The sequence below is a fragment of the Trichinella spiralis genome (genome assembly GCF_000181795.1).
Source record: "Trichinella spiralis strain ISS 195 chromosome Unknown Scfld1, whole genome shotgun sequence".
In the NCBI taxonomy this organism is placed as follows: Eukaryota; Metazoa; Nematoda; class Enoplea; order Trichinellida; family Trichinellidae; genus Trichinella; species Trichinella spiralis.
The window spans coordinates 1,140,250-1,158,616 of NW_003526940.1; the positions used below are offsets into that span (position 1 = coordinate 1,140,250).

General features: G+C 34.1%; 5 protein-coding genes across 5 annotated transcripts; 1 reads left to right on the plus strand and 4 right to left on the minus strand.

The window, feature by feature from the left end:
* The first annotated feature begins 871 nt into the window (after positions 1 to 871).
* Positions 872 to 4,057, plus strand: Tsp_07393 (ubiquinol-cytochrome C reductase hinge protein). Its single transcript, XM_003381647.1, has 5 exons — positions 872 to 1,048; positions 2,369 to 3,245; positions 3,453 to 3,521; positions 3,672 to 3,799; positions 4,049 to 4,057. The coding sequence occupies exons 1-5, from the start codon at positions 872 to 874 to the stop codon at positions 4,055 to 4,057; spliced, it is 1,260 nt and encodes a 419-aa protein (XP_003381695.1).
* Positions 4,058 to 4,294: 237 nt separating this feature from the next.
* Positions 4,295 to 6,824, minus strand: Tsp_07392 (26S protease regulatory subunit 6A). The gene is made up of 7 exons (XM_003381648.1): positions 6,750 to 6,824; positions 6,187 to 6,393; positions 5,796 to 6,092; positions 5,062 to 5,416; positions 4,637 to 4,889; positions 4,489 to 4,570; positions 4,295 to 4,405 (listed from the first exon to the last, which is right to left on the minus strand). The coding sequence occupies exons 1-7, from the start codon at positions 6,822 to 6,824 to the stop codon at positions 4,295 to 4,297; spliced, it is 1,380 nt and encodes a 459-aa protein (XP_003381696.1).
* Positions 6,825 to 7,574: 750 nt separating this feature from the next.
* On the minus strand, positions 7,575 to 9,569 carry Tsp_07391 (hypothetical protein). Its single transcript, XM_003381649.1, has 5 exons — positions 8,612 to 9,569; positions 8,446 to 8,531; positions 7,993 to 8,380; positions 7,810 to 7,908; positions 7,575 to 7,738 (listed from the first exon to the last, which is right to left on the minus strand). Exons 1-5 carry the CDS (start codon positions 9,567 to 9,569, stop codon positions 7,575 to 7,577), a joined length of 1,695 nt encoding a protein of 564 aa, XP_003381697.1.
* Positions 9,570 to 9,755: 186 nt separating this feature from the next.
* On the minus strand, positions 9,756 to 13,287 carry Tsp_07390 (DNA excision repair protein haywire). The gene is made up of 13 exons (XM_003381650.1): positions 13,161 to 13,287; positions 12,884 to 13,098; positions 12,640 to 12,795; positions 12,089 to 12,573; positions 11,842 to 12,028; positions 11,583 to 11,787; positions 11,323 to 11,525; positions 11,119 to 11,262; positions 10,875 to 11,030; positions 10,550 to 10,759; positions 10,295 to 10,462; positions 10,112 to 10,227; positions 9,756 to 9,897 (listed from the first exon to the last, which is right to left on the minus strand). Exons 1-13 carry the CDS (start codon positions 13,285 to 13,287, stop codon positions 9,756 to 9,758), a joined length of 2,514 nt encoding a protein of 837 aa, XP_003381698.1.
* A 533-nt stretch (positions 13,288 to 13,820) lies between these two features.
* Positions 13,821 to 15,331, minus strand: Tsp_07389 (transmembrane protein 198). The gene is made up of 4 exons (XM_003381651.1): positions 15,061 to 15,331; positions 14,398 to 15,003; positions 14,092 to 14,333; positions 13,821 to 14,015 (listed from the first exon to the last, which is right to left on the minus strand). Exons 1-4 carry the CDS (start codon positions 15,329 to 15,331, stop codon positions 13,821 to 13,823), a joined length of 1,314 nt encoding a protein of 437 aa, XP_003381699.1.
* Between the last annotated feature and the right edge of the window lie 3,036 nt (positions 15,332 to 18,367).

Sequence of the window (18,367 nt, forward strand, 5' to 3'; positions counted from 1 at the left end):
TGGCTGTTCTTTACTGTTGTTGTTGCTGCTATTGCGTAGTGAAAAATAAAAATCACTATTTAACTTATTTTTGTATCCTTTTTTCTGAATTATTACTATCGCATTTGATATAACGTCACTTTGGTACAATAAAATACAGAATAATGATAAAAATTATTATTGAAAACGTTGATTACTAAATTATTATTGAAAAGGTTGATCACTAAAAAGTATAAACTTCACTAATAATATATTGGAAAAACAAAATTTCAGTGAATGATAAAACTTATAAATCTTGATTGAAACAATTCCCAAATTAGGAATATTTTCATTCTTAATGTTACGTCACCACTGTTAAAGTTACGTAATCCTAAATGGAATATTTGAACCAATGAAATGAAGAACATTACAGCTAATCACAACTGAAGAATTTGAATCAATGAGCAATTAGATAAGGAAAACCAATAAGATGACGAATTGAAGGTCCAATAAAATAGCGAGTTGAACAACCAGTAAAATTAGATCGTAAAAATTTGTCCCGAAATCGACCACCCCGAAGTACTAGAAAATGGCATCATAAAATAATTTTTTAACATGTGGAAAGCTATTCTGTATTATTTTCAGTTAATAATATTGTTATAATTAATTTATAATTTACATAAAGTTTTAGGTTGATGCTTTACTACTTACCCATCTTACAGTGTTTTGCTAGGTACGGTATTGGTGATTAGTTGAATAATTAAATGTTATTTAGAATTAATATAAGTTATTGAATTTTTTAAAAATAAAAAATGTACTTAAGGAAAAGTTATTGTAATTTTTGAAATTTTGGTGAAATAGCGGCACTTAAAGCATGCCAGCTTTAATATGAAAATATTCTAAAATTTTGTAGATGAGTGACGAAATCCAGGATCCTTTGGCACGTCTTCGAAAAAAATGTCAAGAAGAAAAATGTCAGCAATTTGTGGAACAGCTTGAAATTTGTAGTAACAGGGTAAAAAGCCGTAAAAATACGGAAGAAAATTGTCATGACGAAGTTATAGATATGATGAGATGCGTTGATCATTGCGTGAGTATTTTTTTGATAATTTAAGAATGTAAACAAATATTTTATATAAGTATGTTGTGTTGAATAGCGTTTGCTTAAGTAAATATGTGAAATATCCAAATTTTTAAAATTATTTGCTTATTTTAAGGCAGTGCAGCGGGCCTTCAAAATGTTGAAATAGAAAACATCATGTCGCAAGTGAAATTATCATTAAAAGTATATCGATTTTAATAAAAGTGAATTATACGTTGTTTTCGCAAATTTTTTGATTTCTTCAACTCTGCAACTTGCGAATAGTTTTTTAAAGCATGCCGATAATTCTCTCGTAGAGAGTATTCTGAAAAACATTGCCTCATTGTTTCAGAATACGAATACATTGGAATAAATTTTGACTTTTCTTAAACGATCTTTTACTATTTGAACACTTGTGTAAATAAATTTTAATTTCGAAATAGAATAGAGATAGTATACAGATGAATTTAGTGAGAAATGAATTGAAACTTTGGCTTTGTATTCAGCAATAGAAATAATGCAAAAGTGATTAAAGAAAGATGTGGCATAAAGTCGCAAATGAGAAAGTGGTTTTGGAAATTAAAAGGGAATATTTTCCTACAAGTGTACTCAAATAAATTTAAAGTGCCATTTTCGCAGTTGGAAAACGTTGCGGTCTTTCTAAACCATTATGTTAAGGAACATTGTTCAATTGCAAATGACCATTTCGAGAGTTGGATTAATTTTTATGCAAAAGTTTAAATTCTACCAAGTTACAAAATTAATTTACTGAAATGCAAGTATAATTTTGAAATAAAAATACAAAAGAAATGATGAAAAAATTTATGATAAATTTTTTTAAGTTTATCTTGACGGATGTGAATGCGAGATAGTTTTTGATTCGTCGTAGCGTCTATTTTTCTGCATTTTCCTATTTTTGTCGGTTAAATTTTTTTCTTTTACGCTGCCGTTAATGATCATTGTTTGCTAAATTTTATGCACAGATGTTATTCATGAGTATAATTTATTTTTCATTATGTGAATTATGACTGGAATTATTTTTAAATAACTTTTTTAAACAATAAAAAATGAATGCATCGAATGAATCATATCAAATATTAGATACATGTAGCGTGAATGCTGATAAATTGTATTTATGAATATTGAAATAATATTACATTTGACACCGTATATTGAAAGTTATCATTCAAGATGTGTGTTGTGGTTGTAAACTTCAAAAAAAGGTTTAAAGTGTCAGTGAAATTTTGTTGAACATGTTCAAAGAAGTTTAAACTTTAAAATTTTGAAGTACTATAGTAGTTACAAACGGTGAACAAAAAGTTTAGTTAGTTTATTTCTTTGGTTCCACTACCCTCCGTTGATGTAGTGTTTTGCTCAGCTATGAGAATTTGCACAGCTTCTGTCATCTTGGTTGTGTTGTTGGTGGTCGGTATTGAATCGACAAGTTCCAGCAAATCAGTGTCTTGTGTGCATGATGTGGATGATTCTTTGTTCGGTTTTTACGATATTCATTCGATGAGGTGTGTCACGTTGGCATCGATAACAGTAGAAAAGGAACGAATTTCAGCAAGTAGTGTTTTGCAAGATATGTGCAGAAAATTGAGGAAAAGTGAGCCGGCAGATATTGTCCCAATGGTGATTCGCTGGCCCGATGGAGGCTATAAGCGGTTGGTTAAACAATTGCAGCATGTAAAATTTCCCCAATGGTTGTATGGAGAAACGATTTTGTTGAAGTTCCGCCTAAGCGAGTTGAAGAGTTCATCTCAGAACACATTTACAATGAATGTTCTTGATATGGATAAGGATCGCTTTGAACAGTTGAAACTTCTTCGTTTATCGGACGACGAAGTACATAATATCACTTCTATGGTAATCCGAACTGATCATGTAGATGAAGATTTTCGTTACTTTCTAAATGATATAAATGCAAAGCAAATATTCTTACTAAATACCAGAAATAGAAATACGGAATTCTGCTCGAGTTTGTATGTTCAGCAAGATCACTTATATAGCACAATTTACCCATGCAACGACATTTCTGCCGGTAAATACAACGGATTTTGCTATACGCACCCGGTGGACAACTGTGAATACAGTAGGCGTGAAGATGGCAATATTTCATGCATTTGCAATGGAAATTTCACTGGTCCTCACTGTGACCAACCAATCAACAGAATCAATATCGACGAAGCAGATGATGCCAAACGTGAGTACAATCAACACTGAATGGAAAAATTTTTTTTCAAATATAATTTTCAATGAAATACTTTTTCGAATATTTGAATAATTTAAAAATTTGTATACTGCTTGAATTTCCAGCTTGAATGATTCACAAAAAATTTGACTTTTCTTTTGGAAAAAAAGACAATATTTGTTCTATACGACAATGATTTGAATGACGTTTTTGTTGTAGAAAACATCACGAAAGAAATTGTAAGCAATGTAACATGCGATGAAAGGCCGAACATGTGCTTGAACGGTGGTACGTGTATAATGACAGAGGAAAACCTCATCTGTTCCTGTCCATTCCCATATCAAGGAGAAATCTGTGAATTGAGTAAACACTTTATTATTTAAAAAAAATAAACAAATATCATTTCAATCAATAATAATTTGTCCTTTTTTCATTCAGGGGATGAGAGATTGTTTCTTCAATCGAATTACAAGAAATCTTGCATGGCACTGAAGATGATCATACTCGAAGCAGTAGTTGGCTACTTGCTCATTTTAACGATTATTGTTCTCTGGTCCATTCAGCATGTATGTACTTTGCATTATATGCAGATTTTGTGTTCATTTTTCCATTCAATCACATTCACATCATTCATTTTATATTTTAGCGTGTACGTAACAAAAAACTCGACATTTTGAAAAAAATTGAAAGTAAAAAGAAGTCGAAATAACAATCTTCAAACATGTGAAGAAAGAAAATGTGTGCTATCATTTCGTTTCACATTTTTTAAATAATACAACTAATTATTTGTGCATAATAAATTAATTCATTTTCAGGCTGTATAATTTTACTATTGTAATATGTTCATAATCAATACATTTATAATAAAAATGCAAAAGTTACTTTACCATCCCATTTTTATTGTATCTGCTTCACAATAAATAAAAATCAAATACAATTACGTAAACCGGATGAATAAAAAACCATTCATTCACTTGGAACAATACAATCGATGTCATCTGTTTCTAAACCGTTACCCATAACACATAATTTTTTTCTATAAACAATAAACATATTCATTCTTATGCATAATATTCTAATGCTGTCTTTTTCTTCGATTGCACTTCTAAAATTGCTTCCATGAAATCTTCGTGCTTAACTTGTACAGCATTGTTTCTCAAAGCGATCATTCCCTGTGTTAGAAGAAGAAGAAGAAAAAAATGATGATTTGTCATTTAAAAGCAAATTATTAAAAATCACATTAAAACTCATTTACCGCTTCAACGACGACAGCTTTGCACTGTGCCCCGTTGAAATCATCTGTACAACGAGCCAATTCGTCGTAGTTGACGCTTTTGCTAAAGAAAATAAAATTAATAATAATAATAAAAGCAGAATTCAAAGAATCCAAATTTTATGCTAACTCGATGTTCATTTTCCGAGAATGAATCTGCATAATACGAGAACGTGCTAAATCGTTCGGTAATGGAAGTTCAATTTTCCGATCTAAACGTCCACTTCTCAACAGTGCCGGATCCAAAATATCCACTCTGTTCGTAGCAGCAATCACTTTAATATCAGCTTGGGGCTGAAAGCCATCCAACTGATTCAACAATTCAAGCATTGTTCGTTGCACTTCACGATCGCCTGCCTTTTCAGAATCAAAACGCTTGGTACCTGTAAGGTCAAATCAAATCATTGCTGCTGATCATCAATTCATCAAAAATAATATTTCAAACAAAAAATCAAGCCACATCATTCAATACACCACATATACAAACCCTCTCTTGTCGTTTCATACATATTAACAATGTAATTTTTAATTCATTTTTTAAACAATAACACTTACCAATTGCGTCCAATTCATCGATAAAAATTATAGCAGGAGCTTTTTCTTTGGCTAAAGCAAAAGCATCACGAACCAATTTCGCTCCATCGCCAATAAACATTTGCACGAGCTGTGGACCAGCCAATTTCAAAAATGTGCTTTTAGTCTGAGCAGCCACCGCCCGCGCCATCATGGTCTTCCCTGTACCCGGAGGACCGTACAAAAGAACTCCTTTCGATGGTTGAATACCCAGAGTAATAAATCGTTCTTTGTGAGTCATTGGCAAAACTATCGCTTCAATCAGTTCTTGAATTTGCGTGTCCAAACCTCCAATATCGCTGTATTTCTCGGTAGGTCTTTCATCAATTTCCATAGCCTTTAAAACAATTGAAGCGAAAATTGAAACAAACATTCAAACAATCAAAATGGAAAGTTAATCGAAAATAATTTTTCAACTTTTCAATCATTTATTTAAAATTCCCATACGATTTGACAGATGGTCAATTTGATAAATACGACTATACTATAGCTTTAAAAATTTAGAAATCTGTTGACACATAAAATATCATGCAATAAAAATACCGTACCGAATTACTCGATTATTGATAAATGCAAAAAATACAAACAATTCATCAATGAAAGTACGAGGAAATTTGTGAATTACAAAAAAAAATTATATTCAAAATTAGCTGATAAAATCAATAACTCAAAAGCGAGAATTAACGAAACTAAACAGCACACAAACACTACATTACCTTAACGCGACTGTCATATTCTGGAGGCAATTTTTCCAGAATCAAATAAGAATCTTTGTTTACTCCAACCAAATCTCCCGGCTTCAAAGTATCTGCATCTACCAAACCAATCATAGGAAGAAAATAAGTTGCCCTAGTAGATGTCTTGATGACGGTGCATTTAGTTTTGATTGCATCTTCGTCAATATTAGCACCTTCTTGTTCGTCGGTTGCCGATGCATCCAAATCCAGAAGTTCGACAACGTTTGAAACTAAATATGGCAGATGACGGTTCACTTTAATACGCTCTTTATTCTCCTAAAAAAATTTCAGTGCTGTTAAAAACTTATCTATGCCAGAAATTTTCTGCTACATTTCAAAATACAATAAAGTATAAAATTATGCAACAAACTTTAATTTTCTCTCGGTAGTTGTTGACTTCATGTGTCAGACGTGCGCATTCACTTCGCATAATGCGTATTTCATTTTCGAGTAGTTTTGTTCTGCCATTAATATCTTCTGCAGACATCAACAGTATCTCCGGATCGACTTCATACTCTACGTTTTGGACAGTCGGACTCAATCCTTCGACTTGATCAGGACGCATGATCAATACAACCTTAAATTCAACAAATACCTAAAACTGTGTTGAATAACGTTTCATGCAAAACAAAAGCTCAAAGCAATTGCAACAAACGCTTTACTTTAACAATTAAAATTAACTACAAATTAAAATTATTGCAATGCTTCTCCATAAGAACAAAGCTTATAATAACGTGGAACTTTTACTAAAATTTCTTTAACGTATCATATAAGAAAATGAAGATTAATATCTCTGGGACGTCGAAAAGTTTCCTAAAACGCAGTTGTTGAAACAGTAAAAACAAAATTACTAAAATATAAAAGCAAGATGAAGATACAAAATACAGTAAGAAAATAAAATCAAGCGCAAATAATGGATGGTTAAAAAATTACCGGTATACCTGTAATCATTTCAGTATTCATATTGCCAAATAAATTTATTGGGCTTTTCTTAATTTTAATAGACATAAATAATTGAGCGTTTGGTGTTTTAATTCTTTTTACTTCATGCTGATTATTGCGCGTGTAATGAAAAAGGTAACAAAAAACAGCCCTTAAGCAGTATATTAAATTATTATTAAAATAATTTATAAAATTGCATTTAATAATAAATAAGATGGCTAAGGTTTGAGTTAGCTTAATGATGATAGATAGAATGAGAAGTATTTCAAATCGATGATGCGTTCAACAAGTAATACAACAGTAGTGTTATTAATGTAAACTTGAATACAGTTTGAAATGGTCTTCAATAACTGATTTTTCATTATTTAAACGTTTATCAGTTAAGCTACCTCATAATAAAGAGCTCGCCTTTGCTCTCAATATTATTCACAAAGAAATTTCATAAGTGAATGTTGAAAAAGAACAGCATTAGAATAGCATTATACATGTCTGATTAGAATAGCACAGTAATTCAAAGAATGCAAGCACAAATTCTCTGAATACCAATAACTGTGCTAGAATTGTTTGTGATAATTATTAGTTACAGTTTTGTTTATTATTAAATTTATTAATTTACAGATTATTAGAAACGTAAAAGCGATATTCATTTTCAACAAAAATCAACTACTTGTGACGCACAGAATAACGAAAAAAGGAAGCGCAATTGGAACCACTTCCATTATTTCGCATCAAGCGACGTGTACTCAACATTCATGTGCAACAAATGATTATTATTTTATTAAATATCAATTGAAATTAATTAAAAAGAGCGAAACATTATTGCTTCTTTTCCTTTTCATCAATACTTTTTGAAGACTTTTTTTTGTGTCTCTGTTTCGAAGCTCTTGATAGCAATTCGACAGGCTTGACCGCCGATTTCTTCTTCGCCTTCGCTTTTTTGCAAACTGCCTTTTTCTGCTTTTTTGAAATCTTTTCAAATCCTGAAACAATTTAACGATTGCTTTTTCTCCATAAATTAAATCTTCAGTTAAATTTCACACGCAGTTTTTACCGGCTGGATGAACTTCTTTAAAAATTGGTTCACCATTGTCACCGTTATCATCTTCTGCCAAAGCACCTCTCTGATTATCACTTACACTCGAAAGTTCATCTGAAATTATATTGAATCATAAAGTCACAATTATTTCATACTATAAAAATCATAAATACACTGAAATGATCAGTACAATTTTACCAGTTTCTAATGCTTTTCTATATTTTGCCACTTCTTTACCATGCCCTGCTGTTTTTCCCTTTGCCTGCTTGTTTTCATGCACTCTTCTCACAAGAGTTAATAAATACAATTTCATGTCCTTGTTAGAAATACCGTTGGAAAAATAATCATTTTCTATCGTAATAGAGGTAGATTCTGAATTATCCTCGCCGTCATTTGACACTTCATTTTTCTGAGACAATGGTTCCTTTTTAACATTTTGCCGTCCATCCGTAGATGCCATGCCATCGAATGCTTTATTTTCACAGAAAATTCTACTAGCATCTTTTCTGTCCGCTTTCAGAGACGGTGATTTTTCCTTGACAAATTTCACATCTACCGGAATTTCCGGTGCCAATTTTGCACAAGCCTGGAGAATTATTGCCTGCTTTGAACCTTCACACGAAATATTTCAAAAAATAACCAATTATTTACCTTCTCGTGCACCTCGCTTTTTGACTCCTCAAAGTCGCCGATCTTTGATTCAAACTTTGTCTTTCTCACTGCTAAATCTTTTGCCCCTGCAAGTATTTCATACGGATTAAAATCAACTAGTGTAAATTTGTAAATTAACTAAAAGCAATGACCAATTTTGTATTACTTTCCTCAGCATTCGAAAATGTCATCGCCTCTCCTCCGACTGCGTAATTTTCACTCGTCCATTTCAATTCTTTCGGTTTGGATAATCTTTTTCCTGACTTTGCTTTTTCGCTTCCAGAGCTGACATCCGGTGCACTAGTCACAATCAAGATATCTTTATCACGTGACATTTTTTTGAACATCTTCGACAATCGCTTTATCATTTTTTCTTTATTGTTTTCTGTAGATGCAACTACTGAATACGATAACGCAACATTATCATCAGGATTTATACGCAGCAGTCGACTGCTTTCGGGAACAACTTTTTCTATGGATGTCATGTTCATTTTTTCTTTTTCAGACCTTCCTCTTGACTTCTCGCTTAAAGCTGGTTCATTAAATAAATCGACAGTGTCGGATAGCAATACGGTTTTAGGCAATGACTGCCTTTCGTGAACTCCTGCTGCTTTCTGTCCAGCTTGTCCAGAGTTCACTGTTGTTGCAGATTCTGACACCACATTATCCGCTTCTTCTCTTTTTTCTTCCTCTGAACATGCATCGTCAAATAACACGACATCCGGCAATGACTGCTTATCGTCAACTGCTGCTTCCTGTGCAGCTTGTCCAGAGTTCACTGTTGCTGCAGATTTCGACACCACATTATCCGCTTCTTCTTCTTCTTCTTCTCTTCTTTCTCCTTGAGATTTTTGCAACTTTTCCTCGTTCGCAGGGATTTGGGGCAGCTGCAATTCGTACGAGTTCACAACATCATATGTAGCATTCGGGTCATTGAACGCGTTTCCGATACATTTCTTTATGCGGAACACTTTCCTTTTAGCTCTTGATACACGCCTCATTAGAACTTTTCTATCAAACGAACTGCCCTTCAACACCTTTCCAGCGACGACCGGCGGTGGTGATTTCTTTCTTTTCTCAGCTTCCGCAGGCTGATGGGGCTTGGTTTGCAAAACAAATCTCATGTAAATGAATAGCAATATCCACACGAAGATGCAAATCATTTCCGAATACGTGAAAAAGGAACAAACAAATTCAATTGGTCGCATAGTCAGATGAAGACTTGTAAATGAATTCGAAATTGGGATAATTCTTTAGCCGCAGAATCAACCAATGACAACAACTTGATAAAAATGACGAATGCAATTTCGTTAACAATTATTGTAGTATTTTCTCTTTTTCTTCTTCTGGAAAAAGGCAATGAATCGAACTCGCTTCAACTGCTGCACTAGGTCGACACTGTTGCCCACCGACGACAAAACACCAACTGAATTTGACCCCCTCAACAGACCACTTAAATATAGCATCGACTTTAAACGTAGCAAATGTTAACATATTGTTTAAAGTTTAAAATTCAAAACTTTTAATCATAACCATTTCATTCATATAACAACATAATGTAAAGTAAAAAGTTTAAAGAAATACGCATCACAACAAAGTTAGTGATAATTAGCTTAGAATGGAAAATAAGAACAAAGAAAAAAAAACAGAAAACTATTTTCTAAACTTTTTAAATAGTGGATGTCTTTCTTTGTTCGACGTCCTGGCAGAAGTGTCCGAGTGCAAGTAAGCTTGATTCTGCGCACCGGAAATTGAACTCATGCTGCCCTGTTTGCGTGCAAACTGAAAATAAAACCAACAATTTCAATTCAACACAACAAAACAAGCGTCAAAGCCCATTGGCTGGTACCTTTGAATTGGCCGGCTTGGCTACAGCATCCACACCATCTTCTGGAACATGTTCTTCTTCGGCATCCGCGTCAGAAGCGCTCAACACTTGATGCAACAAACCCAACTGTTCTTCTTTGGTACTGTAGAGCAGAGTTTCTTGTTCCATTCCAACCAAATTCGTGATCACCTTTGAAATATGAATCAGGAAAAAATTAATAAAATATATTTCAACAACAACAACAATGAAAAAGACTAATGATCGAAGTATTTTTACTTTATAACTGTATCCTTGGTTGATCAGAAATCGTTGCCGACGACGACCGTAGCTCATTTCCAACGTATCCTGAGAAACTAGCGAGTAGAAGAAAGCGTTGAATTGATCTGAACAGCTTCCGCCACGTTTGGCGCGCAAAATACGACCCAAACGTTGAGCCTCTTGTCTTCGGGATCCACCGTGGGCGGATATTTGAATCAGCACATTCGCCTCGGGCAAATCGAAAGACGTATCAGCCACCGTTAATGTGAAAAATTTGCAAAATTATTCAAAAATTAAAAAAAAACATAAAAAGCAAAAGAAAAATAAATAAATATATATATACTTTTGAAACAAAAATCGTATTCACTCGAGGATTGAATTGAAAATTTTGCAAAATTTGCATGCGTTCGTTTTGAGATGTATCGCCGTACAAGAATGGTCGTTCCATTGCAATTGCATACTTTTTCAAAGCGAACACATTGTCCGAAAAGACAATTATCTAAAAAAGAAAAGCTTTTCTTTCCGTTTTTTAAACAACAACAACAACAACAACAACAACAACAACAACAAATAATTCAAATATATACTTTGTCGTTTCTCCTTTCATGATATTTGACAAGAAATTGACAAATTCGAAATTTGTTCGGATTCATAACTGCCAACAACAATTTCACTGATATTTTCGATGTCAAATAGTAATCGTAAAATTCCGCTGTTACAGGACACCAAACCTGAGCGAAAAACAAGAAAAAAAACTTATTTGCATATCAACAACAACATTGCTTATTTACTTCGGCACACTGCACGTGTGCAATGTAGCCTTGTTTTTGCAATTCCATCCAGTTGGCTTCGTACAGTTTCGGTCCGATTAAGAAATTCAAATCGGTAATTTTGTCATCTTCACGAACCAAAGTAGCCGTCAAGCCGAGCTTGCAGTGGGAATGCACGATCGTCAGTACACGACGAAACATTTTCGCCGGTATCGTATGGACTTCTGGGAAATTTTTGAAATTCAAAGAAAAAATACCTCAAACAATTGTCGCCCGCTTACCGTCGAGCAAGATCAAACCCCACTCCTGCTGACGTATATATTGCATCATTTGTTCCGCTTCGAAAGATCGTCTACCTTGATAAGCGATCATCGAATATGTGGAAATGCAAATTACCGGCGCATTGGCACGATTTCCAGATGGGACGTGGTCGCCCGATTCACGAGTAAATCGGACAATTTTCGAATCGTCCGCCGTTGACCACATCTGCCAGCATATGCAAGCATATATATCAAATATATCAAAAATTATCATATATACTTTAAACTGATTTCGCCACTGTTGCACCGAGACGTTGGAATTGCACAAGCACAAGCATCGCTTGTTCACCGTGCAGCAGGCGGTGACGCCGACCAAACTTTTACCCGCACCACAAGGAAGCACAATCACCCCCGAACGGGCGCGGCTATTTCCGAACATTTTTCGCAAACTCTTCTCCTGGTAGGGTCTGAAAAAAAGACAAATCTTTCACACGCAGAAAATTGCCAGTCCACAAAAAAGCAAAAACCTGAGAACAGCACTGGGCTTGAGGTCGATGCAAAGGTTCGGATTGGAAGTGTCGTTGCGAAAATCGTACTCGGCCAGCAGCGGATGTTCAATTTCAATGCACCTCTTCTGCAAGGTCTCGATGCTCTCTTGGTAAACTTCGAACGTGAACAACTCGAGCTCCTTGCCAACCGCTTCTTCTTCGTCGTCCACCTTTTCCAAAAGCTTGATATAACTGGCCATCTCGTCGCTGCACTGCTGCAACGGATCCACCGAAGAAGGCGAATGGCTATCCTCCTGGCAGTCCTGCTCGCCGCCGGCTAGAGTTTTTTCGTCCTTTTCCACACTGTCTACACCGATTTTCGTCACGCTCACGTCCAGCGAAATGCACGAACGTATGATCGGATCTTTGACCAATTTTTGTATTGCACTCGAATGGGTCGATTCGACAAAATAGCGGTTCTCTTTCAGAACCAACTTCACCTTGCCATAACTCAACGTGCAAAGCTAACCATGAAAAATAATCAAATATTATTTTTTTTTCTCTAAATGCAAAAATCAAAATTTATCCACTTTGATAAATTCGACAATTCCACCGGGCAATTCGGTTTTCGAAAGTCTGTCCAAATAGTCGATGATATCTTGCGTCTGCAAACCAACGCTTACTGCGGCATAAAGCGAATAAGCGGTCAACTGGTATTCGTGAATAAACTCAGGTCGGCAAACGGGCTATATAGACAACAATTCAACTTATTCACATTTCTGGGTATGTATTATTTTTTGAAAAAAAATTGTTAAAATGCAACAAGACAATTACCTCGGCAATTGCAATCAGAAAATCGTGGGCATGCTTGTAAACAGGCGAAAATGATTCCAAAAATACATGACCATCCGGAGCGATCCACAGTGGACGGAACTGATGATCCGCTTTCAAAGGCATCTGATTGCGATAGTCCTTGGCGCCGAATTCGTCCGAATGGACGGTTTCGCTGATTTTTTTGCTGGCCACATCGGGCACGGCAGCCAATTCATCTGAAAAATAAATTTTCACATTTAAAACCACTTCAAACAAAACACAACCGGTGCACATCAACCTTCCACAAGGGCAATATCGTCGGCATTTTTATTATCGTTACAAAACGACGGATCGTACACTTCCCATTTTGATCGATTCCGTTTACCGGATCGACTTAATTCACGCGATCCTGTGAAATATTTCATTGGAAAAACGCTTTATATATTACTACACAAAGCATTCGCTGCATACCAACTTTTTCCATTCTTGTTAAATTGTCATCCGAAATTTTCTCTTTCAATATAACATTTTAATCATTTAATTCACTACCATTGTTAGCTTTGTATGAATTTGTAAATTTTTAATACTTTCTTCAATAATCAACTGATCAAAACAAAATTCCTCCCCATATTTCAACTACCGTATGCTACCGTACTGTAAGCGTAATAAAGTTTGAAAGTTTCGAAAATTTTCCATTAACTAAACTTTATATTAATTTTAAGAAAAATTTCTTTTTTTTTCAACTGATTTTAAAAGTAAAAGTCATTTGCTTCATTGTACATTGTTCATGGTTGGTCAAAAGTGTTACAAGATTTTATTGAAACAATTTTTCAAAAAGCAAAAATGACAACGTTCAGGTCAGTGAACGTGCAAAAAACGAAAAGGTAAAATAGTTTTTCAATAACAAAGCAAGCAATAAAAAATTTTAAAAAATACAATAAACGTTGAATGGCAACGTCTAGGATGCGTTGTTGATTGTTGCTGAATCTTGACCGTCTGGTGAAGTCAACGTCGTGCTGAACGTGTCGGTATTTTTGTTCAAATGTTCAGCTGCCGGAAGTCGATTCAACGCGCAGTCGTCATTTGCTGTATTCAAATTGTCCGGTTTGGCATTTTTGTACGACGAAAGCCGTTGCAAACTTTCCATGTAACTCTGCAACAATAATTTTCATTAGTAGAAAAATCAGTTTCTTTTTCTCATTTATTTCGAAAAGAAAAAATCAAATCACTTGGCATATAACATCGCCGTGCATGCGTCTAGCCCGGTGAAGCAGTAAATAAGATTTCGGTTGGTAAGGTTTGGGGGTGACAGGAGGCGAGTGGACAGCCCTGGTCGGTACGACGTTGCTGTCGAATGATTGGTTCCTTTGTTGGAGACGACAATTGCGACTGAAATAATTTTTCGACGGCCTCTGTATAGTGCCTATGATGTGTCTAGAAATTGTAGCTCTAGATGGCAAATGCCACCAACCTGAAAAAGAAAAGTTAAAAAAAAATAATGAATGTCGCACAGTGAGATGAAACTGTCAGCACACCTTCCTTGTGGGTAAAGTTGGAGCCAGTCAGCAAAAACTGTACAAAACAGCCGATGATGAAAAATGACGGCCACAAAGCCAACACAAGCCAGTGATACCAGCAGAGTAGGGGTGTCGGACGGCTCTGGTCGTCGGCGGCGATGAGCGGCAACGCGCCGTGACTTTGATAAAGCATATTCAACAACTGCGAAGCTAGATAAAGCTTCTCGACGAAATAATCCACGGCCAGGGTCAACAAGGCGCCACCGATGACGCCGGTGTCGGCGATGATCATCGGACGCTGCCATTTCAGGCTGGCCAAAGCGAAAAGCAGACCCTCTGAGAACACCACCAGTACTGTTAGCCAAACAGTGGACACCTGACTGAATGCGGACCAGACGAGCATGGTGGGAATTGAGAACAACAAGCCGGTCAAGAAGCCGGTCATGAACAAACCGACGTAGTGAACCAAAACGGTGATCAAGCCGAAAAGCAAGCCGGCTGCTATGCCGATGCTAACGTTGCCCCAAGTTGGCAACAAATTTTCCCGGTCGCATACCAAATACACCAAAACTGAGCCGAACAAAAATCCAGTCAAAAAAAATACCGCTTTGAAACAACGATATCCTTAAAAAATGAATAAATAAATAGAATTTTTACTAAAGAAGAAAAAAATTGCCTTACCAAAAACACAATAAACAATGCCGATAAACAATGCGGCAGAGCTGACAATGGCAAATGAAATTTCGTAGTCGAATTTGAATCCCGAGCTGCAGTAGTTGAGCAAATCGTCCGGTAGTGGAGGAGATGCCGTTGTTGACAGGGTGGAATTTTCAACAAGTGTAGTAAAAGTGACGAGCAGATCATCCAAGGATGAATAATTATTATTCATTACACCTGATGATTCATGAACAAATTCAGACGACATATTACTGCTGCTTTGCAAAATTTCCATTTCTTTTTTATTTTTCACTTACAATAAACAACAATTTTCATTTCACCAATACCATTATGCAGATGTTATAATGAAATTGGACTCTGAAATAAGATTTAAAGATTTGTCAAAAGTGAACAGTAGAAGATATAAGAGATGGAAGAGTATAATTTTATTGAACGTCGAAAAAATGATTATTGAACAGCAATTGCCGGGTCAAAATCACGTGACGCGCTTAATTAGCCACGCTTGCATACAGTTGAAGCATGTCAACAAAACAGTTCGCGATTGTATTTTTGCTCAACAACAAGTCGACAACGCAGTCATTGTTGACAAGCAAAAAATCTGCTACTTCAAAAAAAAAAATTACAAGCTCCAGTGATAAACCTATTTGACTGTTTCATTATCATCTTTATTATTATTATTATTATGATCAATTTTTATATTTAAACTCAAACTGGTCGACCTTAATTTCAAGTCCCAATATCGACAGATGGAATATACAACACGCATATATACCAAATTATCAAGGTGGAATAATTTTTCGATGATCAACGACTGACGAGAAAGAGAAAGCAAAAAATCAACAACTGTACAATTTAATTATTGAAATTAGATTATTCAACAGAATGATAATTTATAAAAAAAAACTTTTCATTCAATCAAACAATTTCACTTATTTTACTTTTATCCTTGAAGGGAAAATAAATTGATAATAGAATGAATATTTGCATTAAAAGCAAATAGAATTGTAACATTGTGAAATCGCTTTGCTTAAATAAGCTCGAAATGAACAACACACTGATCAAATGATTAATAAAATTGAATATTGATTAATAATTCCCTTCGAGTGATTATATATATATATTGTAAATTTTTGAAAAATAAATTATAAACTTTAAAATAAAGTTGTGGAAAAAATTAATATCACCATTGGTTAATTGTTGAACAGATGCAGAAGATGTAGATGCTGCGTATGATGTGGAGGAAAAATGGTTCACCCCGTCGAGCTTTCGATGCAACAATTGCAAAATTTGACTTTATTGAAAACGATTCTCACACAATGAATGGAAAAGCTTTTTGATCAAGATGTGAACAAGGCAAGCAAGCAAGGTTAGAATTGATCATTTGCAAATAAAATACAATACAACACGCCAAACCGTACGACCTTCATCGAATGCAATTGTACAAATTTCCATTGTTAAACAAATGACAAACAGCAAGCATTTCAAACAAATTGCATAAAAAAATTAAAATTAAAAAAAATTTTATATTTGATAAGTTTTCAAGATGTTTTCAAAATAAAATTTACTATTACAGTAAAAAGTAAATACTGCTGACAATTTATTATACGGTATCGCTTTATTTTGCATTATTAGCAGATGGTTGATCAGTGTAGAAAAAGTAAAGAAGAAAAGATATTTCAACATACAAATAAATATAGAAATAAAATTAAAATTTCTACATAAGATGATTATAAAAATTGAAATGCATATTTTAATTCTCGTCACAAATTATATAGATTAAAATGAATTACTTTTAATATAATTAAACAAAAGAAAAACGAATGAATACACCAACCTCATTTTCCCCTCTGTGTGTGTGTGTGTGTTGGTTGATCGGTAGCAAAGAATAATAATTATTATGTTATATTAAATAAAAATAAAAAATTAAAATTAGGACAATATGACGTCGACAATAAATTAGAAAAGAAAAATGTTGAAGAAAATTGAAAATCCATTGTCAAAAGTTAACAAAATCAGAACAAACAAAAAACCATTTTTCAATAAAAAAACAAAAATAAGAATGTAAAAAATGTACTTTGTAGACGATTATGAATATGTCGAGTTTTTTTTGAGAAATTTCGATGAAACCAACATTCACACTTTCGTGAATTTGATCAAAGAATAGGGAAGAAAAAAAAGATAGAATAAAAATTCCAATCCTGCATACAAGTATGAGTTGATTGAAAGAAAAATTATTATTATTATTATTATTATTATTATTATGGAAAAAAATTTTTTTTATACATACGCAAAAATGTATGGATGTTGAATTCAGCACAACTGAGAAGAGAAATGTGCATAAGAATAAAAAGCAGAAGAACAACGTCCGTTGTCGAAAATGTTCAGGAACAGCTATGCAGTGCAGTGCAGTGCCTGGCAGCTGCTGTGCAGAGCAAATAGACGACGACGATTCAGAAGAGCATCCGGTGATGTAATCGATTCAAAGCAAAAGCCACTCACTGTTCCTGACTATGGATCTACCTACGCCTGCCATCGTATCCAAGTGTTGAATTAATTCTTTCATCCACCTTCACCCTCATTCACTTATTCATTCATCAGGTGAAACTATATATATACATATATATTATTGAAATGCAATATTCAATCGATTAATAAATAGAAAAAAATGGATTTTTCTATTAATTGTGAATAATAATAATAATAATAATTAATTAAAAAAAAATAAACAAACAAAAACAAAAGACAATTTTCCAAAATGAACGTCGTTCGTTGTGTTGCTTTGAAATTTGAAATGAAATGCTTTTCCCCAATCAAAGCAGCTGCTGCTTGACAAAGAAATGCCATGCCTGCCACACGAAAAGACAGTTGTTTCTCAACTTTGGAAATTGGAATTCTTTTTCAAATAAAACTTCCTCCCTCAGACAACACTTTTGAAATGAAAAATATTTCTCATAAAATTTCTATATATAGAGAGAGAAAGAGAGAAACCAAATTTTTTTGTTTCAAAATTATAATTCCAATTTCAACTCAGAGCACAAAGCAATAATGGATAGAAATGAAAATTGAATACAACAGCTTCATCTAATCTGCAATCGATGTTTGTCTACATCAAAATATTACAAATGTATACGAAAATTAATAATAAAGAAATGCATTAAAATGAAAGATTTCAAATTATCAATATATTCTTCTTCATCATGATCGATTAATGGATAAATTTGGGAAAAATATTGAATTAATAATTCAATTAGTTGATAAATTTGAAAACTACTCACCAGAGAATAGAATCGAATAGATCATGTAGATGGTT

Bases quoted from the DNA above. Each gene is read 5' to 3' on its own strand.
- Tsp_07390 (XM_003381650.1), bottom strand. From the start codon at position 13,287: ATGAAATATTTCACAGGATCGCGTGAATTAAGTCGATCCGGTAAACGG. The intron at 11,526-11,582 runs GTAAGCGGGCGA...AAAATTTCCCAG, and splicing joins GGGTTTGATCTTGCTCGACG to AAGTCCATACGATACCGGCG. The intron at 10,760-10,874 runs GTATATATATAT...GATTTGCCCGAG, and splicing joins ATACGATTTTTGTTTCAAAA to GCGAATGTGCTGATTCAAAT.
- Tsp_07392 (XM_003381648.1), bottom strand. From the start codon at position 6,824: ATGTCTATTAAAATTAAGAAAAGCCCAATAAATTTATTTGGCAATATG. The intron at 5,417-5,795 runs GTAATGTAGTGT...ATTGTTTTAAAG, and splicing joins AATATGACAGTCGCGTTAAG to GCTATGGAAATTGATGAAAG. The intron at 4,406-4,488 runs GTAAATGAGTTT...CTTCTAACACAG, and splicing joins AAGCTGTCGTCGTTGAAGCG to GGAATGATCGCTTTGAGAAA.
- Tsp_07393 (XM_003381647.1), top strand. From the start codon at position 872: ATGAGTGACGAAATCCAGGATCCTTTGGCACGTCTTCGAAAAAAATGT. The intron at 3,246-3,452 runs GTGAGTACAATC...TTTTTGTTGTAG, and splicing joins CGAAGCAGATGATGCCAAAC to AAAACATCACGAAAGAAATT. The intron at 3,522-3,671 runs GTACGTGTATAA...TTTTTCATTCAG, and splicing joins GAACATGTGCTTGAACGGTG to GGGATGAGAGATTGTTTCTT.
- Tsp_07391 (XM_003381649.1), bottom strand. From the start codon at position 9,569: ATGAGATTTGTTTTGCAAACCAAGCCCCATCAGCCTGCGGAAGCTGAG. The intron at 8,381-8,445 runs GTAAATAATTGG...ATAATTCTCCAG, and splicing joins AAAGCGAGGTGCACGAGAAG to GCTTGTGCAAAATTGGCACC. The intron at 7,909-7,992 runs GTAAAATTGTAC...ATATAATTTCAG, and splicing joins TAGAAAAGCATTAGAAACTG to ATGAACTTTCGAGTGTAAGT.
- Tsp_07389 (XM_003381651.1), bottom strand. From the start codon at position 15,331: ATGGAAATTTTGCAAAGCAGCAGTAATATGTCGTCTGAATTTGTTCAT. The intron at 15,004-15,060 runs GTAAGGCAATTT...TCATTTTTTAAG, and splicing joins CATTGTTTATTGTGTTTTTG to GATATCGTTGTTTCAAAGCG. The intron at 14,334-14,397 runs GTGTGCTGACAG...TTTCTTTTTCAG, and splicing joins CAACTTTACCCACAAGGAAG to GTTGGTGGCATTTGCCATCT.